Source organism: Camelus dromedarius, chromosome 7 (assembly GCF_036321535.1).
Source record: "Camelus dromedarius isolate mCamDro1 chromosome 7, mCamDro1.pat, whole genome shotgun sequence".
Classification (NCBI taxonomy): domain Eukaryota; kingdom Metazoa; phylum Chordata; class Mammalia; order Artiodactyla; family Camelidae; genus Camelus; species Camelus dromedarius.
Genome location: NC_087442.1, coordinates 61,678,117 through 61,697,228, shown reverse-complemented (window position 1 = coordinate 61,697,228; position 19,112 = coordinate 61,678,117). Strand labels below are relative to the sequence as shown.

General features: G+C 38.5%; 1 protein-coding gene across 1 annotated transcript in view; it reads right to left on the bottom strand.

The window, feature by feature from the left end:
* The window catches only part of CALCR (calcitonin receptor), a 95,714-nt gene that overhangs the window by 19,939 nt on the left and 56,663 nt on the right, over nt 1-19,112 (bottom strand). The window contains exons 4-8 of the mRNA XM_010979670.3: nt 18,573-18,729; nt 16,715-16,825; nt 13,364-13,476; nt 11,487-11,578; nt 4,024-4,150 (exon numbers count right to left, since the gene is read on the bottom strand). Of these exons, the coding sequence (XP_010977972.1) occupies nt 4,024-4,150; nt 11,487-11,578; nt 13,364-13,476; nt 16,715-16,825; nt 18,573-18,729 (600 nt within the window). The remainder of the gene's footprint in view (nt 1-4,023; nt 4,151-11,486; nt 11,579-13,363; nt 13,477-16,714; nt 16,826-18,572; nt 18,730-19,112) is intronic.

Here is a 19,112-nt window from a genome sequence, read left to right as displayed (position 1 = left end):
TCCCCTTGGGTACTGGGAAGGAAAATCTTTTTGCCTCTTAGCTGCTGATTCAGGAACCTGAGAATTGGGTCAAAATGAAAAAAACAGCAACAACAACAAAAAAAACCCCCACAGCTCTGCCTTTAGTTTGCTTAAGAAAGAAAGTGTCTTTAAAAATTATATATTCTTTTCTTTTTAAAAAGGAGACATAACGCTTGGATCACAGGTAGACGAAGTGCTAATGGACGTGCTTTAGTTTATGACTTTGGTGATGTTTTCCATGTTAGTTGCAGTTTCAATCAGTATTTGTAGACTGACAGTGCCTAATAACCTCCCCTTTTCAAAAATTTCTTCTGCTGAATTTTTTTTTTTGTCTGTCTCTTCCTTTTTGGGTTTTTCTTTATTATCTCTACTCTTCCTGGCTAGGGAGGACATTAATGATTTTCTGGAATTTCAGTTTTTCGAGAAAAATGCAGTATTTCAAATCATTTGGTCATTTAAAATATCTGATTTTGCACATGACTTAGTAATACACTGATGACATGACTCTCCATGTTTGGACGTTATTTTCTCTGTCTTTTTAGAGGTGGGGAACTTTAGTGCTGGGGAAGATGGGGCTTTTCTAGTTAAACCTGGTTAAACCTTTCTTAGTTCTTGTTTCTCCCCTTTATGTTCAAATATGTTACAACAGGAAAAAATTCCTTTCTTACTGCTGCCTGCATTTGTAGTTTCAGCTACAATTTACTTCAATAGTCTTTTGGATAAGAAAAGATCCTCCAGAAATCGGACTTCTATGAAAGCATTTACAGCAGAATATGCATTTTCAAGGTGAGATACCACACAAATTTTAAGACCTGTGTCTCTCTTAGAAATAGTTAATTAAGCAGTTTCAAGGATGAATAACATATATCTACCCGAGAGTGTATTCCTTCCATTTCTTGAACTAATTTTCCCCACCTAGAGAGAGCAGTCCTGTGTTGTTTGTACGTGGAGGATTTGATAAGAGATACACCAAAATCTCCTTGGCAAACAATGACTGTGTTCAAATAGAGAAAGTACTAAAAACAAATGACCTAGTTTTTTTCCCTTTGGGCCAAGTGTATGCGTCACAATTTACAAACACGAATTAATTTTTGTCGTTGTGGTCACTTGTTTTTAGACTATGCCGTTTATGTGTATTTGGTGGAAGGCACATGTTTCCAGATTCTGTCTTATGAAAGAAACAGACTTGGGGACGAGGACGAGGCTCGCACGCTGTGACTGTCCCTGTCTGCCGCACCAGGGGGTTGTGATGGTGCCTTATTCTCATTTGAACCTCAGAAGGAAGGAGACTTCTCACTCAAAAAATATCTAGACTTCTTGCTCCTTTGCTTTCTGCTAAAAAACAGACACACACACACTTTGAAATAGGTGAATAGCTGACTGAGCCTCACATATATAGTCCTAAGACATAGCAAGCTGTTGCCATGGGAGGCTTGGCATATTCTTGGGGATTATGAAAAGCATGTCATGAACAGGTATTTCCCCCAAATGATATGAATTTAGTTCAGCCTGAAGACTAAAATTTGAGTGTGTGGTGCTCAATAAAAACTTGATTGATTGGATGGAATTCTACCTTTCAAGTGTTCTATAGTTTTTTCCTAGGAAATTCACTCTTGCATAACTACAAATACCTAAGTTCTGTTAGGTTAAAAATATATTGATTGGGAGAACCAGGTGTTAGTCATGCCATAAAGATAAGCTTCTTTCCTGCACTTTGAGAATGCCTAATGTATGTGAGAGAGCCACCCTCACTCCTCCATATCCAGAAGAAAACTTCCTATTAATTTCTCTACTCCCCTGCACTCACATTCACATTCTCCCAGGGAATCAGCTGCATAGTGGCTAAGCCAGGTCCCTAGATACCCGCTTATAGACTTTCTTAAAGGTTTCTAGGCAATAAGGGAGCTGCAAGACAGAGCTGGGCTGGCTTGTTGGTGGCTGGGAGGCAGCCGGTGTGAGGTGACTGGCAGAGTACACAGGCATGTCTGCCCCTAAAATACCCTGTGAAAGAAAACAGCCGCCAATGATAACTGATGTGACTAAGGGCAATGAATAGAGTAATAGATCAATTGGGAAAGCCGTGTACAGAGAACTAGGGACCACAGGGCAAGGGGTCAGCAGTAACCTTGTAAGAGATCACTTGCAGTGTCACGCCCTGGGGAATTTTTAAAAGCTTTATGCTTTTTTGGGACTCTGGGGTAACCCCTTGGAAGTAAGCAGAGCAGCTTTTATTATTCTCACTTGATGGATAAGGTTAAATGACTTCTACAATTTAATAGTGAACTCAGAAAAGTCCTGAATTTATCTATTTCAGGAAGATAACAGGTTTAGTGTGATTTCATAATGGATGAGAAGCTCCCTTTACGCTAACAGTCAAAGAGTAGGCCGGAGGCATGACATATGGGTGTGAGACTCCGACAAGAGAGATGCGAGAGAATCTATTCAGTAATTTACAGAACTTCTTGACTGAGCACTGCTCTCAGGTTGGTGGGCTGATTATTTAGTGACTAAAGTGCCATTTCCTGGTCTACTTTGTACAGATAGTAATGTTCTCAGGGTTTTCACACTTAAGGGGAAATGGAGCCCCCAGATTTGAGTCTCCTCTACTGAGATATTCTGTCAATGGTTTCTGCATGTTTTAAACTTGGCAGGTGTCAGGTTCCCTAATGAACTGCCAAGTGCATGTCCAGTTACAGACAACCATCCCTTTGGAATGGGTGAGCCAGTTTCTTTAAGAGCAATCTTCCTAAGGAAATAAATCAAGATAATTAAGAGCACCCGGTGGTACAGAGGAGAGAGGATGGGCTTCTGTGTGAGATGGCTCTGGGTTTGAATCCCACCTCTAACTATCCACAGTGTGGAGGACACATGCCTTCACTGAGCCTCAGTTTACCCAGTTAATAATGGGGCTAATATCCATCCTTCGCTGGGGTCTTGTGAGGATTAAATGAAATGAGATTACTTTATTAAAATTAGTTGACATTAAAAAGAAACCTCATCAAGGTAAACCCATTCTGCACCGGAGGCAGGATTCTGTCCTAGATAGCAGATGCCATGGTTTTAAAAAGATGGATCCTAATGCCTTTCTGGGTATATTCACACTACAAAAATTATTAACACTGTGGATCCATTGGAAGCCAAATTAAACTGCTTTCCCATGCCATGCCACTGTCACGCAGGGTGCACGCTCTGGGCAGATTTCACGGATTTTTGTCATTGGGTTGGCAGAGCTGTCAAATGCCAGTTCTGAAAGATGAGGCTGTCTACAGATGCTTGCATAACACAGTTAAGCAGAGACACAAAAATGAAAATATCCCTTGGCCATTCTTTGTGTGTTAGATAACTTCTGTTTGTGCTTTCAAATGCGCTCTCTACCCTGCTGCTACTGCCCTGGGCCAATTGCTCTGCACATCTCTGTCGGGGCTTCCTTGCCCTCTGGTTTCTGGTTGAGCTTGGTTAATGCAGGGGCCATCAGCAGAGACTGGGAGATGAGTGAACTAGGGACATTTAAACTTTTTTTTTTTAAGTCATGCAGACATAGAACATGATAATAGTTGTATGAATCACTAGAGTAAATGCACAGCTACTGACAGTGGAGACGACTGGCCCCAGACCAGCCTGGCACCAGAATGCTGAGGGGATTAATACCTCCGCTCACCTGTAATCCATTAGTGACGCACTGGCGCCCTGCAGAGCACTGCCTCGAACACCTAGTATGTGTGTTCAGTGAACTTCCCATAGATGTTAATAAATTATTGATTAGTCATAAAAACTCATGATTTATTGTATGATTCTTAATTTGGCTATGAATTAATTATTCATAGCTCTTTACTATAGCATATAACCACTACTTCCCATAATCACATAGAAGATATGCTTTGCTTAATGCAAAACTCAGCTGTAAAAGTAAATATGGTTACACATGTAAACACTAACACCATGCTCACTATTTGCAGGTATTATGTCCTTAAAAAAATTAAAAACAAATCATGCAGCGCTTACCGGATCCCTTTTCACGAGCTCTCCATTGGGCACGACTTCAACCAGGTGGATGATGATAATCATAGAATTCAGGATGTAAGTCAGAAACATGTTCTTGTGCAGAGTCACCCGTTGGCAGCGAAGGCTCCTGGAAGGAAAAAGTAACAGAAAGTATTAACCAGGGCCAAAATGTTGACGTACCTGGGGGACAAAACCCACGTTGGTAATATTTTTAGTATTTTCTTTAGCAAGAGACGAAAGAACATACAGAAATAAGTGAGGCTGGTCCCACCTCTAAGACTCATTACTACTTTTCTGCCTGAGTTTTAAAAAGTTTTTCAGTCATGGTAGCTCACAGTTTTTAGTCTTAAGGGTAACTTCCTACAAAAACTAAGAGTGAGTGATAAAAATCACTTTTAATTACAATAAATGCTGTGAAATTAGTTAAGAGAAGGACTTTTGCAAGAGAAACCATTAGGGTTTGGAATTATGCTTCAGAAGAAAAGTCTGTCCACTGATGTGACCAGGCAGAAATCGAGTGGCAAATGGGATAACAGAGCCTGAAGTCAGGACCAAGACTGCCTGACAAAGCACTGAATCCCTGTCCTTTGCTCATCACATACACAGACTTCATTGTCTCCTTTCACCCTTTCTCTTTCACCATTTGTTTTCATATCTTATTTTTTGTATTCCAACAGGAATCAACTCTGTGGTTCCTCCTTTCCATGTCCTCCTGATGGTGGAGCTCAGACACAGGCAGAGAATTCCGAATGGGCTCAGACTGATCTAGTGCTGAGGCACAGTGTGGTTTGGATCTGGGACCCATCCAAGTGTGCTGCCTCATGGCACAGCCATTTCCCACCTCGGGGGTACGAAACAGTTGGCTGGATTTTCCCTTCCTTTCCCCTCTACTTCATAAATGTGTACATATGTATTTGTGTGAATGTTCACCTAAATACACATTAGTTTAAATATCCTATGTCCCTTTTTTATGCAAATGGAGAGAGCCTGCAGGATAACGAAATTGGAATGATTATCCTAGATGAAAATAAATCTTGTGTTTGACCATATTTGATTGATCCAGTCAAAAAATGTTTAGCAACAAGTGAGAACTTTAACATTAACCTTCAGTTAATGAGGTCAATGATTGAGCATAGTAACTATTTCTAAAAAATCTCCACGGAATAAAGCTAGAATCCCAGGCATTTTGACAAGGAATTCTAGGGAGAAATGAAATATGAAAATTCTTTCCTATGTTTTCAAATCAAAAGAAAATGAGTTGTCAATTATCTGTAGTAAAAAGTAAATCCAGGCAATGAAGGCATCTGTTAGGGCATATTTTGATTATGGTAGCTACATTTCTCAACTTTTCAGGGAGCACAAGCATTAGCAAACAGCTAATGCAGAATATTTTAAAATTTTCAACCTGCTGAGCAGGGGCAGCGTGCAGGAGGCAGACAGTGGGAAAGACGGGGTTTAGAGAAGAACTTTCTCTCTTTCTCACACACAGTACCATGTGCTACTTGATGTAGCACCAGAAAATTCTGTTAAATAAACTGAACATAATTGGTTTTATAAGAACACTGTAAAAGTTGGAGGAACATTTAAGGCTTTAAAAAGAAAAAAATTATTTATGTGAAATAAATAGCCCATTTGTACGGCATAAACTCTTCCATAAAGCAACTGCTAAACCTGTGACCTGCCATTTTTCACAGTCATAATAGCACTTTATAATTCTTCTCACTGGGAGGCAAATATCCATGGTCTCATTATGGGATTCAGCCTGGCTTAAACCAACGACAGTTGATATTACGCAGGACTAAGGGGTAGGGACGGATGCATCACTCCGTGCTGTTATTCTCATGCCTGATTCTCTTTGGATTGGGTGCAGGTCAATAATCTGTCGATGGACATTAGCTTACAGGGTTGGCTAATGTCCAGTCTTTTGTGTAAACCACAACCACCCTGAGTAAAACATACTTCCTCCACCTCCACCTGGTTCTAGGGCCCTTGTATCCCTCTTTCATCCTTCTTCTTAACACTTACTGCCTCCTGACAGATCCCACATTTGTTTGTCGCCTGTTATTTTCTCCTTTTCTCTCACTAGAATGGAAGTGCTAAGGCAATTTGTTCTGTGTACCTAGAACAGCGTCTGACACAGCGACAGGCTTGATGCTCTTTTCTGCATTAAAAATCTTTATATAATAGCAATTTTCTTCTTTGAGCCGTGACCACTAAATAGTTTTCCAGTACATCAGGGAACTACATTAAGTGCTAGACGATCTCATATCTTGCATTTTGCATCATACTGAACATTTGCCAGATTCTTAAAATAGCTATTAACTAATATTTGACATTATCCTGTTGTTCGACATTAGTTAAAACCTATATACAGTACTGCATTATGTAATCAATGAGAAAATAATGGTTGAAAGCTAGATAAAGTGTTAGGATCCAAAGGAAGAATATGATACTATATGAGTTTCTGTTTCTTGAAGGCTTCAATATAATTTCTGCTTATTGAGTTTTAAAATTTTTGTTACACTTACTTGATAACATTTACACTAAGCTTTTTGAAGGGAGTTAAAGGTACTTTAAATTTATCAAACTTCTTTCAATAATCCAACACATATTACGTGTGTACGCACTATGATTCCAACCTTCTTATAGATGCTAGGGACAAATGGGGGAACAAATAAACAGCTTCTGCCTTCAGGGACCTTATATATTACATCATTATTCACTCCTGTGATAAATGTTCTGAAAGAGAGGTATAAGATGCTCAAGAGGATTGACTGAACTTAACATAAGTAATTATGTGTTTAATTATTCTCAATACAAATCTCCTATCCTGTTGCTTAAATGAACAAGAGAGGCGGACATTTTCCTGTCAGACCGGAAATGTCTTAAGTAGAAATAGCACGAACCTGATGTTAGCTATAATTTATTCCTCTTGATAAATAACAAGTATTTAGATGGATAGGACACTGCTTACTGTAAGTGACAGGGAACTATGTAATTATTATAGGTTCTCTAAGAGTGGGAGGATAAGACAACATAATCTACTCCTGTCTTGGCCCAATCAAGGTGTCATTCACATGTGAGGAAGAGAGAATGACTTACTTTCATATGAGTCTCAAGATGTCATATTTTAAAGCTAAATGTCATTTTCATGAGTTTAGTTTATCTGGTGTAAATTTTTCACATTAAAACTTTTTTGTTTCAAGTTATTGGTATCCTGTGTATATATATGTGGGCTTTTGAGGATCTTGAAGTTGTATGAGAAGGTATTTAATATTTGCCTTGAGTTTTGTAGATTGTATAAATCAGTTTAATATCATAGGACAAGGAACAATTTTAACTAAGTTTTCCTTCACTTAGGTATCCTACCTTGCTCATGATGGACAAGAGAAGGGAGGGAAGGAGAGGGAATGTGAAATGGACTGCATTGAGAGTCCTAGAAAATTTCAAAACACAACATACTATACATCTTTCCTACTTGACAAGGCACTTAATACCTTTGGATTTAGCACAAAATCTTTATCCTTAAGGAACTCCCTTTCAATCATAATTGTTGCTTCTTTTTCTAACACTACTGTTCTATGAGTGAGTACGTGCCAAGAGATGACCAACAGTTATCTCTGGTGTCCTGTCATGTCAGGGGTGGGCTGGGAGAAAGGAGGCTATTTTGATGCCATGGATTTAATGGTTTCTCTGGAGGAACAGGAAGGCAGCCAGAGATGTTTAACAGGATACAAGATAGAGAGTTATCTATCCATCCACTATATAGCTGTCACATAGCATAGGGAATACTCAGTGAGTAGGAATCAATATTCCTTTCGCAGGCCTGGAGGAAACCCTCCTTTTTTGCCAGCATAGTCAATGTAACGTAATGCAGACAATGTAATGCAATGAAGATACTCCTCCTCTTTCAACATAGATCTCTATTAACTTTCAGGCAAAGTAATTGATATTCCCAACATACAACAATCAGCAAGGCATGGGTACCAAACAGTCAAAATGTATGTTAGTGGCTGTTCTATTACTGGACCTTTCTTAAGAGGAAGCAGTGAGATATTTCAGTATTTAGAATTATTCCACAGAAATGTAAATTGATAAATTATAAATGGAACTGATGGGATAAGTGAATTTATCACAAATTTGCTTAAAATGGTCAGGAAACAAACACAAATGTCCAGAAAGGCAGTTTTCTCTAAGGGTATTTTTGACTCTCTTACTGATGTCTGGTATTGGCATCTACCAGTGAGAGTCTTGGCGAACTCATTTGGTGTTTCTGTTGAATTCTTCTGTATGGTATTTTTTCCCTGCAAAGGCCTAAACCAAATATCATCCTAATGAGGCTGTCGTCAACCTTTAACTGGTGGACCAGAAGTAACCTGCATATCATCCTGAACATTATTATAACTTTATCACTTTTATATAGTTAAGGTCTTTAGTACTGCCTTTTCTAGCACTTAAATCACTGAAAAAAATGTTCCTCTATCTTGAAGAGGGCATAGAAGTTCAACTTTCTTCTTTTAAAATAACAAAGACTTCATATACATTTGTACATTCATTTTCCGATAGCACAGGGAGCTTGTTTATTTGTTTCAGGGTTACATAGTCCTGCTTTTTATCTTTTCCTGTATGCTCAGAATAAAATCACATTAAGATTAGAGGCATGCCTTAATGATCTCATTCCGAGTAATATCCCAGGATGTTTAGCAAAGTGTTGGCAGTTCCATAGCCTCCCATATATTCAGTAACTTCAAATTCCTCTGCAGGCCTTCATGGCCTGCTGGTTTGGGAAGGACACCTGCAGGGTTATTCCTTTTTATAAACCCTATAAGGCACATTTTAGGAGTTTAGAGTGAGATTTCAATGAGATGATTATGAATGGGGCGTTAGGTCTCAGAAGTGGAGCTGGGTATAACTTCTCATTTCATTAAAGTTTTATGAAATTGATTATTTGGATTTTTGAAAATAACTCAATCCTGGGCATGCAGAATTAAGCAACAGAGTGATGATTATTTTTTGCTCAGGGTTCAGAGAGATGACGCCGTTTAAGTGCATAAATGAAAACCTCCCACTATAACGTGCAGTAAATATCACAAGGGTGATGGTGAGTGTTTGAAAAAAATCTGGGAAGATATTTCTAATTAAAAGATACAATTCAGTCATAGATCAGAGTTACCTTTTATGTTCACAGTCACTTTTAATATTTCTGAAATCCAAATGTAAGAAAAAAATTTGAAGAATCAGAAATATACCTTAATTGTAAGAAAAACAGATGGCCTTGGTATTTTCAGTTTGGGCAGATTTAAGGTAAGATTAAGAACAGGTATAAAAATCAGGCATGACTTCTTTTGGATCTGAGTATTTAGCATCTCAGCATGTGTTTTCTTCGTACCCTAGTCATCTCTTACTGTGTGCGCCCTGAGAACCAGCTATTTCAGTTTCTGTCTTTCCATGGCTATATTCAGATTAGACCTCAGTGAGACTTGGTTTTCCTTCCAAGACTTAAGTTGCTGTTTGGTAGGTTCTTGAAACTAAGAGACAGGAGGGCAAAAATAAAATCAGTGCTTCCTAGACAATCTTCCTCCGCATTCTCTCAAAGATTTTACCAGATTAGTTTTGTTTCGGGACTAACTGGAATTGAGAAATACTTTATTTCGCTTATGGGCTACAGTTTTAAATACCCGTCTTCAGTAGCTTAATAGAGAAATGATGATTGCAAGAGCATCCTTATTTCCCTAGATGATTTGGCTCTCATACCTCATCACTTACTTAAGTGACTGGAGAAATAAAGAGCTAAGATATGCTCCCCTGACATTTTTTTTTATCTTTAAAGTCCTGCATGGATTTATTAGTTGTACAATTATAAATTTGGGGAGTTTCCTTTCCATTTTCTTATGGTTATATTAAAAAACGTTGAAAGAATAGACTTCCAGTGATAGATGTTTTAATCAGAGTTGTATGAGAGCCATGATGGTATATTTATGCACTGTGGTCAAGTGCAGTGGAAAAATGAACAGACGTTCAAAGATTAATTATGCTAGGTGTTTGCTGTATTCTGATCATTACAATTGAAAAAATTATTCTAATTCTAATAATTAATCCCTTATGTCTTATTGCTTTATCAGTCTTTCTCCTGTGAACCATATATGGAAGGAGCTCATTCTTTGCTTACTTACATTATTCTTTGCTATTCAGCTAACCAAAGAATTGCTATTCAATTATAATGCTTAGTCAACATAAGAATTTTGATGATAAAAGATATAGATATAAAACAATGTATAATTACGATGTAAGATATAGACAAAAATTAGAAACAGGATCAAGGAGAAAAATTATAGTTGTGTTACAGGTATGTTTACAGGTGATTCTCCCCTTGGTTTAATTTTCTCTAGTATTATCATTGTAATATTTTAAGAAAAATCAAATTAAAATTCTGTTATTCTACATATGAATCACTATACATTTATTTACATGTCACATCTTTTAAGTGTGGAAAATTATTTATAGTCTGTACTATGAGTTTTCCTTCATCATTTGTATAATATCACTAAAAAAAGTATTGCAGGAGGAAATACCATGGTAGTGTAGAAGTTAGAATTCTCATGACAGGGTAATGTAGTACCTCCTGACTTTGATTTAAAGAAATGACACTGAACTTAGGACATGTGTTTAGGACCAAATTTAGCATATCTTACTATCACACATACATTGGGAAGTCATTCCTCAAACTACAGAATCAATGTTTTAAATTCTCCATCATTGTAAAATCAGTATCTATATCAACTTAATCATTTTGCAATGGATTATGCAATCATTTGCATAGATGCAGCCTCAGAACAGAAACCCCCACTGGAATTTTATTCCTTATAGTTCTTAGAAGATCATTTCAGTTAACAATGGTAGGTTTGCAAGGGCAAAAAACTGACACTTGACAACAGGCCATCTTCTTCCAGAGATTCTCCTTGACTCTGGCTGAGTGAGTCGAGGCCAGAAGAGACTTCCTTCTCCTACTGAACACTGTCATGGCCCCACCTCTCTTCTGGCCCAATCCACTTACAATACAGCTCACGATTAAGCAGGGTGCATGTGAACTTGTGGCCACAGCCTTATTTTAGAGTGAGGGCAAAAGAAGAAGGAGGGTTTTTTCCCCAATACTTCATGGAAACTTAGCCATCATAAGTAGAGCTTTACCATATTAATGCAGGCTATGTATGGGCTCACAGGATTATTTCATTTGGGGAAAGAGGCAGATTGCCTTTGAAATGTATATGATCCCATCCTATTTTCCTCAAAAATAGGGTTAAAAGGTGTTACTTTAATTAATTTCATTTTTCTTGCTACTTCATGACTCCCAATGTTACATGTCTTGTAATTTGCAGACATCCCCTTGCCCAGAACACTTGCAGAGTTTACCATTTATTTTAGTACCTAAGAAAATTAAAAGCAGATGCTACAAGTGCACTTACCTGAAAAACATGAAAATCGCCAGGGAAATCGCCAAGACGAAAATCGACATAGAATGACCCACAATAGCCAAGTAGTACAGAATGAACGCGTTCTGGAACAACAAGAAGCAAACAGTTACAAAAACAAATAGATGAATAAATGATTACAGAAGATGGAAAACAGTTTCTATTTTTAAATAGTATAAATCAACGACTGTTTTCCTCCTTTAAAAAAAAAACTACTAAAATAACAAATATTTAGAGAATTAAATTATATCGAATTATAAATTAGATTAACAGATTAACTGTTATAAGAATATCAGTTAAGAATATGCATGACATGGTGGGAAGAATATAAGACTGAATTCATCAGAGCTGTTCTTTACTCAGAGTATTATCATTAAGTCTTTATGTGGTCCCTCCTAGGTCACTTACTTCACTTTTCTAGACAACAGTAATCCTCCCCTGTAAAATCATCTGGTTGGGTTAGAGGATTTTTAAAGCAATTATATGCTGCTTGTAAGGAACATCATTTAATACAGGGGTATAGAAATACTGGATGTGAAAAGACGAGAAAAGATGGACCAGGTAAACATCAACCAAGAAAGCTGGTTCAGATGTTGACTCAGGAGGATACAGCAATTCTAAAATTCTATGCACCTAATAATGTAAATTCAAACTACACAGAGCATAAAGCAAAAACTGACAGCCCCTAGTAATCAAAAGAATGAACACAGGGATGACAAATCAAACTACTGAAGATTTGAACAACATGATCAATAAAATTTTACTAATTTACATATAATAAACATTGCACACAGCATCTGCAGAATACCCAAAATTTTCAAATGCACAAGAAATATTTATCCAAATTGACATACACTAGTCAGTAAAGCAAATCTCAACATATTTCAAATAATTAAAATCTTAAAGAGCATCTTCACTGACCATAATAGTCTAGAAATAATTCATAAAAAGATAACTTAAGAAACATCCTCATATTGCTGAAAACTAAACACTATATTTCTAAATGACCATTGGATCAAAGAAGAACTCACAATGACATACTAAAACTTTTTGGGTATAGATGAAGCTGTACATAGAAGTTCAAAGACTAAAATGCACATATGAGAAAAGAAGATTGAAAAATCAATGACCTAAATTTTCATCTGAAGAAAATTAAAGAATGTAAAAGAAAGGAAACAGAAATTATAAAGAGAACTTGAATACATGTTGAGTGGATCAAAGACAAAGCTGAGTCCATTCTGATTTGTTACTACTTCTGTCTTACTGGCTGTTAAATATTCTTAATATTATCTCTGCTTTGAAACATTTAAGCCAATGGGGCTGGGAGGGGAGCAGATACTCTTCTCTTCAGAGGCATCAGAAATGTGAAAAGATCACTTCCACTATAATCTAAACAGCCACACCTGTACCAATGAGCCGATGAGAAGCCCCATTCTAAGGGTTCCTTCAAGGGCTGACTGTAAAACTGTCATAGACATTTCAGGACAGAGAAGGGGGCTGGAGGCTTGTGGAGAAATCTGTAGTTTTGGGACTTTTCCAGAAGAAAGATGTTAAGGCAGTTCCTGAAAATGCTGCCTAATGTCTGGCATCGGGGAGAATCACATCACCTGCTCCATGGACACTGTTGCCCTTGCCATAAACGAACGGCCTGATTCCACAGGCTCATGGAACTCTGAGTGCCAACCAAGAAGTAAAACATCGTTTTCCCCGATGCAATGTCATAGAGTCCTCAGAATTTATAGGTCATTATCTGATTTCCTTCTATAAAATAGATTGGCTTCTTGGTAGCAGGCGTTTTAAAATTATGCATATGTTTCCATGTATAAGTAATGGCATTTTCACCCAACACTGAAATTTGAACTAGAACCTACCTGCAGCTTCTCAGGGGTGAAAGCGTTGCACATGGAGTAGTTGGACCAGGTTATGTTGCTCTCAGGGTCTTTGTACCAAATCCCGTCCTTACCGCAGTATTTTGTAACTCTTTCTGTTAATGAAACAGAATAAAATCTCAAAACCGCAAGAAGGAAAAACCGTAATTTAAAGCCTAAAAGCCATTCCAAAGTGTATCAGCTCACAATTCCAAAGGTATCAGGGTTGAGAATCATTGTCCTAAACCGTATGTCGGCCACCTTGGCTGTGTCCCATTACTGCTGATCATTTGACTCTAAGGGCAGGACTTAGGACAAAGATTTGCTTTTTATACTCTAGCATATTCCTTCAGACTATCAGCTTCTTTTGACTTTCAATACTATTATTCACTGTTTCATTACCAACCTGTCTTTTACCAAGCACTTTGTCTAAAATGAAGTCTCTGTCATTATCAAGATACAGCTTTGGGTCAGTGGTAAAATACTAAAGAATTTAAGTTTATTGAATATAGGTAGTTTTAAGATTTGCCTTTCTTTTGAAGTGGATTTGTCCCCCAGCTGAGAGGGTTCTATCTAAAAATCAGGCTGAAAAGATGGATCTATGCCTGGAAATTGCTGTTTTGCTGACCAAAACCTTGCCTTTTAGTCGATAATGACAGCCACTTTGGCGAGAGCCCATTGCTGCTTTGGACCTGGCCTTGTAGCCTCAGTCGCAGAATAGCTCTTTGTGCCAATCAAGTTAACCTCTAATGTAGTTGTCAGATTCAGGTTAATGAAGCATCATTTGTTGGGAAGAGTCAATAAAGACCTGGAGAATTACCAACAAATAGCATTTAGTTAGAGTTTACAGGAAGGTAGTACTGAGCAGGGCATAGCACTAAGCCCTTTCTCTCTTCACATCCCAACTTTTCCATCAGAATGAGAATTCCTAGAAGCAGCTGGCCTGCGCTGGTTTTAAAAGTGCCCCACTGTTATCCCACTTCCATTATCTCTGTCTCACTGGAGTGGAGCTTTGTATCTCCATGAAAAGCCTTTCCCACACACCGTCTCAGGGAAAGACTAATTGCTCTGCTCTGATCAGGATTCCAGAAATGTTCTTGCCTCAATTTTATTGTATGACTGCTGTTTTCTATCTTAACTGATGTCCTCACTTTCAGTCTGTGGGAAATAACGTCTTGTCACTCACAGACCATAAGTGAGGGTAACCAGATGGACTGGTTGACCCTGAGCTGTGATAGAAAGTACGACCAAACAAGTCTTGGAAAAATCTGAGTCAAGGTTGATTTTTCTGTAATCTCTTAAGCAGGAAACAAACACTGATTTCCTCTCTTCAAAATGTTATTTCCAGTCCAGATCAGCTAATTCAAAGAAGATCCTCCCTTGTCAGGAACCTGGCATTCTCTTCTACTAACTGTATGTTCTAACTCTCCCCTCTGGAACCACTCCCTCGGAGACTCTGACGGAAGGAGGAGTGGAGGGATTGCTCTGTTCTGTTGCCCATATCTCATTAGAAGAGATAGGGAACTTGAGGGAGAATGACCTGCGTGCTGGGCACTCTGTCCCCGCACCAGTCAACCAGGGGCTCTGGTTTCAGCATTTAGAGCCACCCGAACACTTGCAGGCTTGGGCTCACTGTGCTCTCGGGAACAAACCTCACCCGTTAACAGGGACTAACACGGTGTGTCTGCAGCGGGACCCACTTCATTTCAGGCTCTCCTTTAAAACTAAGATTCATACTCCCTTTCAAGTTTCTTAATCCCAGATTCATTTCAATGGGACAGATTGTCTATCTAGTTGCCTAGAACAGAATTTATCTGGCCCTGATACCTACGGTTCCTGGAGCTGACCAGCTGCTACCTTTTGCTCCCCTGGGACCCACCTTCCTCCGTGGGCTATATCAGTCTCATCCCACCCCGGGCTCTGCCTCTCACGGGCATAGCGACTGAGTGCACTGGCTGGGCTTCCCTGGGACCAGCCACTTTCTCATCTGAACTTCTACTGCTTACTACACTTTCACCTCGGCTGCACGATTTAGTCGGAACGTTTAAAAATCTTGAATGCCCAGCCTGCACTCCGAAAGAGTTAAATCCAAATGTCTAGGGTGGTACCAGGGATCAGGATTTTTTTTTTTTAAAAGCTCCCCAGCTTCTCAGACAAGTTGAGAATCACTTATGCACTACTAGCAGCTACCTAATCCCACTCCCCAACCCCATGGGGCTCGTCTCTGGATTGAGGCTGTGACACAACCTCGTGCATGCTTCTCCTCATACGTTCCTCTGCATTGCTCCTGACCACTGAACACTGAGCGTCTTAGATTCTGGGCCTCCAAACTATTTGGACAGCTGACAATACTAAGATGTGTGACTTCAGTCTCCAGTTTCTCACTCCACGTGGCACCTGGTACTCCTGCCTAAGCACCCCAGCCCAACTCCTAACCACACGTGTGGCTAGACTGAGGGCTGACGGAACAACATGTCCTGCCTTGACAGTTCTGAAAGTACTTCTATCTGCCTAAGTTTGTACAGTGATTTAGAAATACGATTTCTCAAATGTTTTTCCGAAACTGTTGCACTTAGAGTTAGGTAACAGCTTAGGAGACTTGACTTCACTTGTGGTTTTATGTCAAATATTGTGTCAGTATAAAATGAGGTAACATATACAAAAATGATATTCAATGCAAAGTATCCCTGTTACTTTTATAACTAAAGGGAATTTGGTATCATTGACATACATTTGCTGGCTGTTCATGTTGTGTAGGACAGAGCTGGGTTGGTATGATCCATTTTATTAGTATTAGTCTCATTTAATGAGCATATTTTAATAAGCTAACGTTAGAACAGAAAGTAGATGTCTAGAGTTAGCACCTTCTGCTTTGTTTTCCCTGCACATGACAGTTTTATATAATTTTCAAGGTTACATAAAATTTTCACTGTACCTGTTCTATCAGACCAGTACACACAAACTCTGGATCAAGCATTTGCATAAGCCACCAAATGTGAGACCGTTGAAAAACGTTTAAATCACACACTTAGATAAAACTGTTCATAGTTTTAGAAAAATGAATTTAAAATTTCCTTATAATGTAATAGTAAATATTTAAACTATATAGAATTTTAATTTAAAATTAATAGAATTTATGACCAAGGTGCATGAACTGGTCAGTAATGTGACTTAAACAAAAGGACAGCTTGCAATCCTTGTACAACTGGGTAATAGTTCATTTATGGAAATGCTTCAGAGCATGCTGAACTACGTAGAGTATTACTTGGTAGGTATATTTTATGTCTGATTTTCTTTTCAGAACTAGAAAAACTATGAAAGCTTCTTCATAGCAAAATATAAAATAACAAATACCTGCTGAATCAAAGTCTGGGAAATAATCTGGGCAGTACTGATGGGCGAGAACTCCAGCCGGTGTGTCATCCCAGCAGGTCCATCCATCCCAGGTACGGTTGCAAAAGGGGCCTGGCCATTTAGAAATTATATTGCAGTTGTCAAAAATGATAGACTCCTCAGCAGGATTTAACAGCACCTAGACAGTTATTCTGAGGCTCTCCCATTGGATTTGGAAATACTAAAACAACAGTAGCAACAGCAGCAGCCAAATAAAGGTATTAACTTTTCCAACTACTAAGGGAATTTTTTGTAGGATATTCTGCAGTTATTCCTCAAAAGCCGTAATTTGTCATCTGTATAGAATCTTTCCTCCAAAATCTTCCCTTTAAAATATCTCCAGAAATGCTACAAAAGAACTCATGTGAAAGTATATGCAATATCACTCCTGGATAAAAGGCTTTGGGACATATGTATCGTACTAACCACGAACCTTCAAAGGGTTGCCTTGGGTAGTTCTACTGTTAATCGAGGTGGTGATACAGTTGTTCACCATTCCTACTGGAGATGCATTTGCAACGAATTAATGGGTTGCATGTAAAAATAGTCTTATTACTTTAGAATCACACTTTGTTACTAGCTAAAATAATGCTCAGTTTGATCACTTTTATGTATTCATCAACACTGGCTCCAAGTGGTTTCTCACTGCTTTCAAAAATTAAATCTACCCTAAAACATGAACATTTAACTCTGTAAAGATATTCAAAAGAATGAGCCTCAGGCTTTGAAGGCAGTTCTCCAAAAAAAAATTTTTTTTAAATAATGATCATAGCACAAAACTTCAACCTCCCCAGATGACTAAGACCAAAGTGCAGGAGACTACACACACTTGCTTTCTCAAAGTATCAGTTTTGTGTTTCTATTGTTTTATCTGCTTCAGAGAAATGGTTTCTTCTTGGGGCAGAGTTGCATCTCTTGCCTTTTCGGGTTCTAAAAAAAAACACTGAAACTACTGTAGACAGAAGAATGACATGTATCTATCAATTAACTCACTTTTACATTTAAAGGAAAATGCTAAAAATAGGAACTACAAATTAGAGCTTTAACTGCTTGATGGCAAACCATATGTAATAATAGAGTATAATCAACCAATTTCCCCCCTGCCAAGCAGTGTTGTCTTAACATGTGGGAGGGCATACAAAATCTCGCTGGGTCTTTTCAAATGTTTTAGGGGACAGAGGCAGAGGATTCAGATGGATGTAGCAACGCTTGGCCATCGCATCCTTCCTTTTGTTTTCCTGTGGGCCCAATGTAGCTAATAGAATATGCTTGGCCCTGGGAATATTTGGGCAGCCACAGAGAGCATTCTAGAGAAGGTGACAGATAAACAGTGTCTGCCTAGGAGGTATCTGTTTCCACTTCCTCTGGGAACTGGGGGTAGAAAAGGAGAAGGAATAGCACAAGTCGCCAACCAATTGACAGTTAAGGGAAGATACTACCTAATTAACCCAAACAAGACAGAGTGTGGACAGGTTTCACCTCAGGCTAACTCTCTCCCCACCATTTTCCAGCTCTCTCCCTGTCATTCACCAATTCCTCTCCCTCACGTAGTCCTGCGTTGTTCCTGCTTGCCAGGGGTGAATAGTGAGTTACCATAGTAATTTTGTCCTAAGTGCAGCCGTGAGCCAAAAAGCAGCTGGATGAACTGGAGCCCAGACACTTGGCGTGTCTGCTGCATGAAACACACACGCATACCACGGTGTGGAAGCCACTGTTAAGACTATTGGCATATTAAAATTAGTCAACATATATTTACCTAGGGAAGAAAATAAGCCTTTACTGATGTTTGAAACACATTCACATATAGTCTTCTTTTTACCTTGTCCTTGGTAAGGGGGTAACCTTCTCATTCGGTCATAGCATCTGTGCTCTGCCTCCAACAGTCTCTGTTTCCCCAAAATGTAGAGAAACGGCTCCGGCTCTGTTGTCGGATGGTGGGTGTCATTTGAAGTGGTAGGCAGAGTTTCAGTCGGCAGCTGTATTAGAGAGGAAAATCAGTTACTTACGGAGAGTGGAGATGGGTGAACACATAAATAAACCAAACAATCAAAAACTATGAAAACATTTATTTTTCCTTCTATAAGCAATTTATGCATGGTCTCCATGTGGAATATTTTTGCTTTATAACTAAAAAGTGTATTTATATTTCATTTGTAAATTCTATCTTCAAATTTCATATCTGTATTCATTTATTCACTCTTGGAAATGTATAGCACTCACACAAACTCATGCACATCTTTAAAAGATTGTTTTAATTTTATTATCACTGTAAAGTTCAGAAGCGAACAAAGTAAATAACCTGATTTCCAAACAAAGACTAACACTAAAGTCAACTTTGCTTTCTTTGGCACTCCTAAGA